Source organism: Leiobunum rupestre, chromosome 1 (genome assembly GCF_980474605.1).
Source record: "Leiobunum rupestre chromosome 1, qqLeiRupe1.1.hap1, whole genome shotgun sequence".
Classification (NCBI taxonomy): domain Eukaryota; kingdom Metazoa; phylum Arthropoda; class Arachnida; order Opiliones; family Sclerosomatidae; genus Leiobunum; species Leiobunum rupestre.
In genome coordinates this window covers 90,148,353-90,157,690 of record NC_143384.1, presented here as the reverse complement: position 1 = coordinate 90,157,690, position 9,338 = coordinate 90,148,353, and the positions used below count along the sequence as shown (strand labels likewise).

General features: G+C 35.1%; 1 protein-coding gene across 1 annotated transcript; it reads right to left on the bottom strand.

The window, feature by feature from the left end:
- Positions 1–656: 656 nt before the first annotated feature.
- On the bottom strand, positions 657–8,954 carry LOC149968850 (uncharacterized). Its single transcript, XM_090154999.1, has 6 exons — positions 8,879–8,954; positions 8,430–8,812; positions 3,977–4,082; positions 3,813–3,864; positions 928–988; positions 657–874 (listed from the first exon to the last, which is right to left on the bottom strand). The coding sequence occupies exons 2-6, from the start codon at positions 8,492–8,494 to the stop codon at positions 724–726; spliced, it is 435 nt and encodes a 144-aa protein (XP_090011125.1). The 5' UTR covers positions 8,495–8,812; positions 8,879–8,954; the 3' UTR covers positions 657–723.
- Between the last annotated feature and the right edge of the window lie 384 nt (positions 8,955–9,338).

Here is a 9,338-nt window from a genome sequence, read left to right as displayed (position 1 = left end):
CTTTGAGCCTTAATTGTGTAAAATTGAACAGATTATCTGTAATGGGTACACTCTTCACCATTTTAACTTGGTTGCCTTTATTTTCTTGTGAAGACTGGGAATTTGGTATGGAACATTTAGCAGCGTGATTACAAAAGTGATAAACATTTTACCAGAAAAAAAATTGGCCAACAATGCTTAAGTTTATAAAGCAAACTTCACTTTCCACTCCTGATGTTAACGCTAACTCTTAGTAGCAACTAACACAAGGAGAACGCAGCTAGCCTTTAAACACCATAACACAGTGTTGCGTATGAATTTCATTGGACGAACCTTTACGCTGATCCTTTTACGGAAAGGGGGAAGACAATTTCCAAATTTTCCCCTTCCGACGGCAGCAGGCGCTAAAGCGTCTAAACAATGAAAACTGTACACAAGAAAATCCATGACTTTTGACGGGTTGCGTTCTCCTTGTGTGCTGCGTTTGTTGCTCCTAGGTAGCAAGATCTACTTCATAGGGTGGAAAGAGATGGCGCTGGGAAGTAAAAAATGCCAGACTATAAAAAAATACTAAAGAAAACTTCCTTTTATCTCATATGTGCATGCCACTAGTTAAAAGTTGGTGCTTCAAATTCAGTTTTTGTACTTGATTATCTTGACAATCAATACTTTGGAAAGTATCATTTAAAATTTCCATTTATTGTATCAAAAATATTTCAAAATGCATTAAACTTTTCATTTAGTTCATCTTTTCCTCTTGTTACGAGACGTTTTGGTTTTCTTTTTTGATTTTAACTTGAGTTGAGCCTTTATCATCTTAATGGCTTTCTTCTTTTCCTTTTTTGGTAATGCTTGCAATGTCAGTTTTGATTGAGGCTCTTCATTATTTGTTGTTCTAAGAGGAAAAAAAGTAGAAAATCAAGAGTGACTTAGACTTTCTTTACATACTTATTTGAAGTAATTTCTACATCTTGTTTTTCATCATCTTTTTCTATCAAATGCTGAAGCCCTAGAGTAAAAATTAATTGACATTCAGTTGGTGGTAAAATTTTATAATGTAACTGGGGTAACCAGTATCTTCTGGGGGGATATGTATAACCAAGGGAAAAGTGCCAGTATTTTGGCTAAGATCAAAGTGTTATATCTTGTACATAGCGGATATACCTAATTATTAAATTCAATTAGTATATATATATATATACTAATTGAATTTAATAATTAGGTATATCCGCTATGTACAAACACTCATCTTTATATATTAGATTAGCAGAACTAAATGAATCTTAATTTATCACTGGGATTATTTTTCCACAAAGTTCCTCTTTCTTTATGTTTCACACTTTAACAACTTAAAAAGAAACGTTCAGTCAATTCCATATTGTATTGTTTTTGTTTAAACTAATTTTAAGTATTCCGTGATGTAGCTAGGGCCTTTTTTGCATGAACATTAGCAGGTGTAACATAGATCTTGATTTGAGTGATTTCATGTTACATCTCTCTCTAGCATTAGTTGCAGAGGAGCATTTGCTGGTTATTGTCACAAATTTGGCACCTTGGTTCTGGCAAATCTGTTGCAGAATTTTTATATGGCCATTATTATAGAAAATATCAAATATCACTAAATCAAAGGGCCAATCATCACGTTGTAGAGACATCTAAAAATGGCTGTAGAGGTTTAATTAATTTCCATTGGAGGGAATCCTCTATCCAAAACCCGAAATTCTTCAGATTTTGCGACTGAAGTAAACCGTAGCGGCCTATTTGCGTTTTAATTTTTTTTGGCTTGCACCTGGTAGAACTTGTCACATAGCGTGGGTATTTTTTAATTAAAAAGTTTTGCAATTTTTTTTTAAATTTTTTGTTGTAATTCTTGTGTGTGCTCACCGACACCACTGTTTTGGTAGCCCACACGTGTGTTAGAGTAAGATTTAGAAAATAAGTGCCATGTGTTATTGTCCAACATGTTATTCCGCTAGTTTATAAAAATAAATTAAGTACGTCTTCAGGCAAAAGTGATTCTAGTGGTGAACCAACAGATTCTACTGGTGAATCGTCAGATGACCGCGAAATATATGAAGGTGATCATCAATCGCGTAATTCCACTGAAATGATCGAATGGTTGCAAGAAAAAAATCTTTTGTATAGAGATGTGGCCAGTACTACGCAGTACCGAAACAGAAGAACATGCAGTGCAACACTAAATTTTCCATTCGCACAGATTTGTGGTTTGAGGAATCTTCATTGTTGTTATAAGATTCTAACAGATGGTATTCCTTTCTAATTAATATTAATCTTACAGCGTAAAATCAATATATTCCTTTCTCGGAAGTCTACTTGCTATAATATTAGTTAACCCTTGGTTAAACAATTATAAATCCATACTCTAAAAATATGTTTGTCTTTGATGAAGGAAAAACTAGAACTGGTCCTAGGTTATATATATTAAAAAAATATGGAGGGGAGAACTGGCACCATCTAGGGATGTAACGGGGAGCTATTAAGGGAAGCCTCGGTGGGTTTTGTTTATTGTTTTATCACAGGAGGAATGGAGAGATGGCGCCACCATTGCTATCTCGAGCTCAAGGGTCGACAACGGCGGGCTTTCTGAGACAATATAAGGGGCGTTTTCAGGAGCCCGGAGGTCATTGTTGTTCCGGATTCCAATAACGAATACTTTGCTTGTATTTATATCGGGAGTATCCTGAGTTGTAAATTGTGAATAGGTTTTCAGAAGGTGGAATAAAAGACTTTTTAAAGACTATTTTCCTGTGTTACGTGGTTTTTATCGATTGGAACTCAGTGGTCAAACCTTGATCCCATTAACCCCTACAGGTGTAAAAGGTTCCTGTAACGAATGGCAAGAATTTTTAAATTCCGTTCGTTTTAAGATATTTTGCTGACAATTTACTTTTTCACATTTAATATACCGCAAACCTTTGATGCTCAAGAACTGCCATTCTCACCAGCGAAAGGATTGGGGGACCAGGGGTTGTTGTCAAGATTGATGAAACTAAATTTGGGAGACAGAAGTTCAAGCTCAGCTGTCAAGTTGAAGGACAGTGGGTGTTTGGGGCAGTTGATCGAGAGAGTAAAGAATTTTTATGGTGCCAGTCGCTCATTCCTCTCATTGACACTTGGATTGTCGCAATTCGGATTGCTGGAAAAGTTACGACGTGTTAGATTGTGATCCAAATTTCAGGCACTTTAAAATTAACCATTCGTTACACTTTAAAGATCCTGAAACTGGGACAAATACTAACCATATAGGAGGAAACGGTTTATCCCCGGATATCTATCCACCGTCATGTTTAAAAGCGGGGCCAAACAGCAAGGAATAAAGGCTTTTCTTTACAACTGCACTAGTTACAACGTTAGTAGGTACAATTCTAGATGGCCCATCTGTGTACTATAAGTATGGGGCTGGGGTGGCGCTGGGCCCAAAAAGAAAGTACCCTCATAATCTCCATGTCAAACTCTATTGTATCCTCCAGAAAAAAAAAGCCAGCTGTACTTTAATTTTTCCAGAGTAGGAGTTTCCTACAGACAGACTAAAAAAGTGTTTTGTAACTGACTTATCACCCAAAAAATAATTCAGTTCCCCTAATACAATTTTTCACAGAAAACCACTGCCTGGGTACTAGCTTTAATTTAATAGAATTGGTTCCTTTTAAGGAAAACACTTCCCAGTTTTCAGGCCAATAATAGTAATATATTTGTTTATCTATTCCAACAAAGAATATACTACAATTTGAACAGGGCCAAATCAAAAATGACTTTAACTGGATTGAATTTGGTTTCTACTTTTCCTAAGTTGTATAACTTCTTGAACTTACTTTCTTCATCTTTTTGAGACATTTGTACAATTTCAAGTAACATTTCTTTTTCCTGTAAATAATGAGTAAAAATAAACAACTATTCTCATATGCTTGTACAGATTCTAAATAAATAGCAGTATCGTAAATAAATTTGAGCAGTTCTTTGTAGTTTTCCCACTAACCTTTTCTTTAAGAACACGTTTCTCTTCCTTTTTCTTTAACTTAATTTCTTCTTGAGCTTTTAATCTTCTCTCATCTTTTCGTTTCTTGAAGCCCCTTAAATAATTACTAGAAAATATTTGGAAAATATTATAATGGACAATTGAAAAATGCTTTATACTAAAACTAACCATTATTAAAGCTCAATTATGATCAAAATAGTAACTACCGTAGCAGGGTTGGTCGATATTTATCCGATGAAAAAATCATGATAATTATCGAATTAAATTAAATTCTCTGAAAACAGTTTTTAAAGTTTAATTTAATAATTTTGAAAGCAATATTGAGCAGTATTAAGTATTTATGACATTTATGCTCGCATTTATGTAATGTTTTCAACTATCCAAAATGTATATTATCAAATTTTAAACTTTAAAATTTGAAATTTATTCGAAACTTGAAAAGGCAATGTTGTTAATTCATCGGAATCATCGTTAAATTTTACAACTTAAATTCCAAATATTCATAACTATCAAAAAGATGCGATATTTATCCAAATAATCGGATAATTATCGTATAAATCGGATTTTTTGATTTTTTCCGAAAAAATCCGATTTTTTGCCAACCCTGTACCGTAGTTTGATATGTTATGTAGAACTATTCAAATGTAAAATTGGTTTTTTAGAACACTTCCCATGGATTTAATATTGATTTCAAACAATTCATGTCAGATATTCAAACTTAGAAACTACATTTACAGCATTGCATATTGTTGTTGGGTAACTTTGCCATAGCCAATATGTAGTGCATGTTGTGTGTAATACTTGGTAGTTGAAACTATGTGCATTTTTGTCATGATTTTTTATCAGGTCTGGCAAACCTGCATACATTCAGTTTTTCAGTCAGTCTAAAGCCACCCACCATAGGTGTAACATGTTCACTCATTAATTACTAATAAATTAATTCAGTTTACTTTATTTGGTTTGTTGTCATTCCATATTATCACAGAACATGGTAGCAGAGTGTGGTTGATTATAGTAGATTTATTAAAATATACATATTGGCCAAGAAAAGTGACGTTTTTGATTGTTTCGAGAATTATAAAATATATTGGGTGAAGAGAAATGTAACATAAAGAAAGGAGAGGAATTTTTCCAGTGGCCCTGTATCAATGATCCAGAAATAGTTCTTACTGGTGAGGAACAAACGACTTCTACCAACCCAGAAGAACAAACAGGTGACGAACCATTAGTCCCGGAGGCGACCATCAAAGAAATCAAAGAACAATTGCCGGGAAATAAGACACTGCCTGCAGATTGGAGCTATGAGGTCGTCACACGACAAAAGGGCGCTACTGCGGGTGCGATTGATATTTATTAGAGGAATCCAGAAGGCAAACGGCTTCGTTCCAAAAATGAGGTGATGGCGTACTTACAGAACAAGGGACTAACACATGACATCACATTGTTTGACTTCTCGAAAAAGGACTACGAATCTCCATCATCCAGTACATCAAATTTAGCATCATTACTGGAAATAATGGATTCGCCAGCAGCACTATTTGCCGATGTGATTATCTCACAAACTTATGATGAAGCTATGTCTTCACCGGAGAAGGTGAAATGGGAAGAAGCCATGGCGGATGAGTATCAAACTCTCAATAGTCGACAAGTTATGGAGACTGTATCACTACGCCAGAACAAGAAGATTGTCAGATGCCGTTGGGTATTTGCGGTGAAGAAGAATAGTGAAGGGACCATTATCTGTTACCGATCTCGTCTGGTAGCGCAAGGTTATAATCAAGTGGAAGGTCTGGACTACGATGACTCCTTCTCACCCGTAGTCAACTTTAGTTTGATTCGATTTTTTGTAGCCTTGTTTGTCGTGCAACTTGGTTGGGTGCACTCATTGCTTGATGTCAAGAACGCTTATCTCTATGGCGAATTGGACCGCGATATTTACATGAGACAAATTCCTGGTTTCGTAACTCATGATCCGACTATTTATTGCTTGAAGATCAAGCTCTGTATGGCCTGCCTCAAAGCGGAAGGCAGTGGTTTATTGAATTGGATCGTACTTTTCAGCAACTTGGATTCGAGAAGGTACTTGGTACCAATTGTGTGTATTGCATTCCAGGACGAGCGATAATCCTCGTTTATGTTGACGATATACCGATTATAGCAAAGAATACCGAAATCCTGGAAGATATAAAAGACAAAATCGCCAAGGTGTATGAAGTTTAATGTATGGGTCCAATTAAAACGCTTCTAGGCGTGGATTTCGCAACCCAGAGTTATGATAATAGTTTAAAACTGAATCAAACAAGGTATATCAAGCAGGTTGCTGTACGATTCAATATCAAGGCGGACGAACCAGTAAGTCTCCCAATGAGCCCAAATATCATTTTAACTAGAGAAGATTGTCCAAAGACCCCAGGGGAAGTTGACACCAAGGAATACCAGGCGCTAATAGGCTGTCTCCTGTTTCTCGCTCAGAGGACTAGACCAGATATTATGTTTACAGTCATTGCACTATCCCAGTTTAATAATAATCCTGGTATAGTTCATTGGAACAGACTACGACAACTTACGCGATACGTTCTTACGGCTGCAAGTTACAGGCTTATATATCGACGACAACAACAAGAAATAAAGATAGTTATGTATTCCGATTCTGATTGGAGTTCCGATCGCGATACCAGACGATCGACAAGTGGTTACGTTCTTTTTATTGGGCACTGCCCAGTAGCATGGAGGTCACTAAAACAAAAATCAGTGTCTCTTTCCACTATGGAAGCCAAATACGTTGCCCTCTCTGAATCAGTCAAAGAACTTATGTGGCTTACACAGATAATCAACGAACTCAACCATTTTGCACTTAATTTACCAAAGCCGGAATTGTGCTGTGATAACCAATCAGCAATCTTTTATAGTCAAAATAGTGTGGAAAAACATAAATCGAAACATATTGATATTAGATATCATTTTGTACGAGAAAAGTTAGCAGAAGGACTCTTCACTCTCAAATATGTCCAATCAAAAAATAACGTTGCTGATATCTTTACAAAAGTGTTATGTAAAACTAACTTCATTAATTGTGTTAAATTATTAAACTTACAAGAAGATGGACTGTCATAAGAAATATGTCAAAGTAGGGAGAGTGTTGTTGGGTAACTTTGCCATAGCCAATATGTAGTGCATAATGTGTGTAATACTATGTGCATTTTTGTCATGATTTTTTATCAGGTCTGGCAAACCTGCATACATTCAGTTTTTCAGTCAGTCTAAAGCCACCCACCATAGGTGTAACACGTTCACTCATTAATTACTAATAAATTAATTCAGTTTACTTTAATTGGTTTGTTGTCATTCCATATTATCACAGAACACATATAGAATATAAAGGTTTATCTTAAAAAATTGATTTATGTAATTTGCTTGTGGTATTGCACAATCAGGAGGCGTTAGCAGTGTAAGTTTTAGGTTTCTTAAGCAGAATTAAAGCTTCAATGTTTAGAAATGTAAATGGTGACATAGGCTGGAACTTTAGTGTTAAGACTTTACAGTAATTATATCAACTCTGGAACTTTTACGTTTCCACAGCCGACGTATCTGCATGAAGATCGTTCTTTTTCAGGTTACACTGCAGCCATTTCCATATATAATATATATAAGCCCCAAGATTTGGGTGGTTGCACTGATCACATATTGTCAGGTCAACTATCATTAGTTTTAATTGTTTATATTTTGAATTAATGTGATTTGTACTATTTTTTTTTTAAATTGTCTTTACCCCACCAAACTCGCAAATCATATTTAAATATGGTTAGGTCTCATAATGCATAAGACTATCAAGGCCCCCCCCCCCTAAGTTTGAATACATAAAGGCGTAATCATTCAGCACTAGACAGGCGCGGGAAAGAAAATAATTTACACCACCAGGCGGATTCATAAAGTCAGTTTGGCTAGTCATTAGCTTAACGTTAAAATCCCATTGATAGTCTTATAGTGAAAGTAATATAACATATTGAAAACGTAGACTGCAGTTAAGCTTTTAACCAGTTTAATTTTGCTTTATAAAGCAAGCACTGTTTTGTAAGTTGTACCTTTGTTCTTTAGTCTTTAATAAACTCATTGAATTCATTTTAACACTTTAGTGTAATTTCAGTGGCAGATTTTAGGTTTATCCATTTTATTGTAATGAAACTCTTAATTCGAAACAGTAGATTTCCCCACAGTAAGATTAACCAGTATTAATAAATAACCCTTCATGAGTAGTTACGTAATAGAGTTCAGTTTTCAATACCATTATTTATACAGTTTTGAACCATAGAAAAAAATGTTACACAAATGTTTCAGATGTTTAAAACGGATTCCTTAAAACCACAGAAAGTATAAGATACATTTTACTATTAATTTAATAAATTAATTTATTTAAGTATTAACTCCTACTTTAGGGGAAAACAATGAAAATTACCTTCTTTCGCGATCGTCAAAAAGAAGAACCGACTTAGTCTGTTTATTTTTCTGTTTCCTAGCCATTGATTATAATTATTTAAAAAGGAAATAATACAGCTCAATCATTCAACCATCATAAGTTCATAACTAACGCTAGATTTTACCATAATTTTATATTGTTAATTTGAAATAAAGCACATTAACCCAACACGTAATAATCCTGGGCTGTTTAGCAGACTACAGACAGTCTGAAAACACGATCCAACTAAAAATATTTCCCAGAAATCCAGAATCAGTACAGTACATATTAATTTTTGCAAATCTTGGGTGATTCCTTGTAATTGGCCAACTTCAAATTGCTTCTTTAGCTTGGTAGTATTGAATAGTCTCGTCAAGCTAGATCTAAAAACACATAGAACGTGAAAGGTAAACAGCCTGTGAACAATCAAAGATAATTTAACTACGTACTCTAGATTCGAAATCAAGCTCCTTGCACGTAACGCAGGCTCTTTAAGAGCCTGCGTTACGTGCAAGGAGTTCCCGGCGCAAGTCTGAAAAAACTACCTCCATGGAGCTGGCAGGGCTACCGACAAACTATAGTCAAAACGTAAATTTTGACTTCCGGTTTTCAAGATAGCAGATATTTTTGCATTATATTGTTTTAAAACAATAATGGATCATGCCTGTAGCTCTAAAAATGTTTCTAAACGAAAGAAAACTAAAGGTGAGTAATATAGAGTGTTGTCGTCTAATACGTTTTTGAAAACTTGTAACGTCACAGCTGTAGTGTTAATAGTGGCCGCCATGACAGTTACCGTTTTTTATCAATAGGCAAATTACAATGGTGATGTCGCGTCGCAGGGTTTCAGACGACAACACTCTATAATCTTGGGTTATCTATTGAAATTCCTTATTTCTCACCCTGCTA

Excerpts from the sequence above, each read along its gene's own strand:
- LOC149968850 (XM_090154999.1), bottom strand. The coding sequence starts at position 8,494 with ATGGCTAGGAAACAGAAAAATAAACAGACTAAGTCGGTTCTTCTTTTT. Across the intron at positions 4,083-8,429 it reads TTTGACGATCGCGAAAGAAG|TAATTATTTAAGGGGCTTCA; the intron begins GTAATTTTCATT and ends AATATTTTCTAG. Across the intron at positions 989-3,812 it reads GTCTCAAAAAGATGAAGAAA|GGCTTCAGCATTTGATAGAA; the intron begins GTAAGTTCAAGA and ends TTTTTACTCTAG.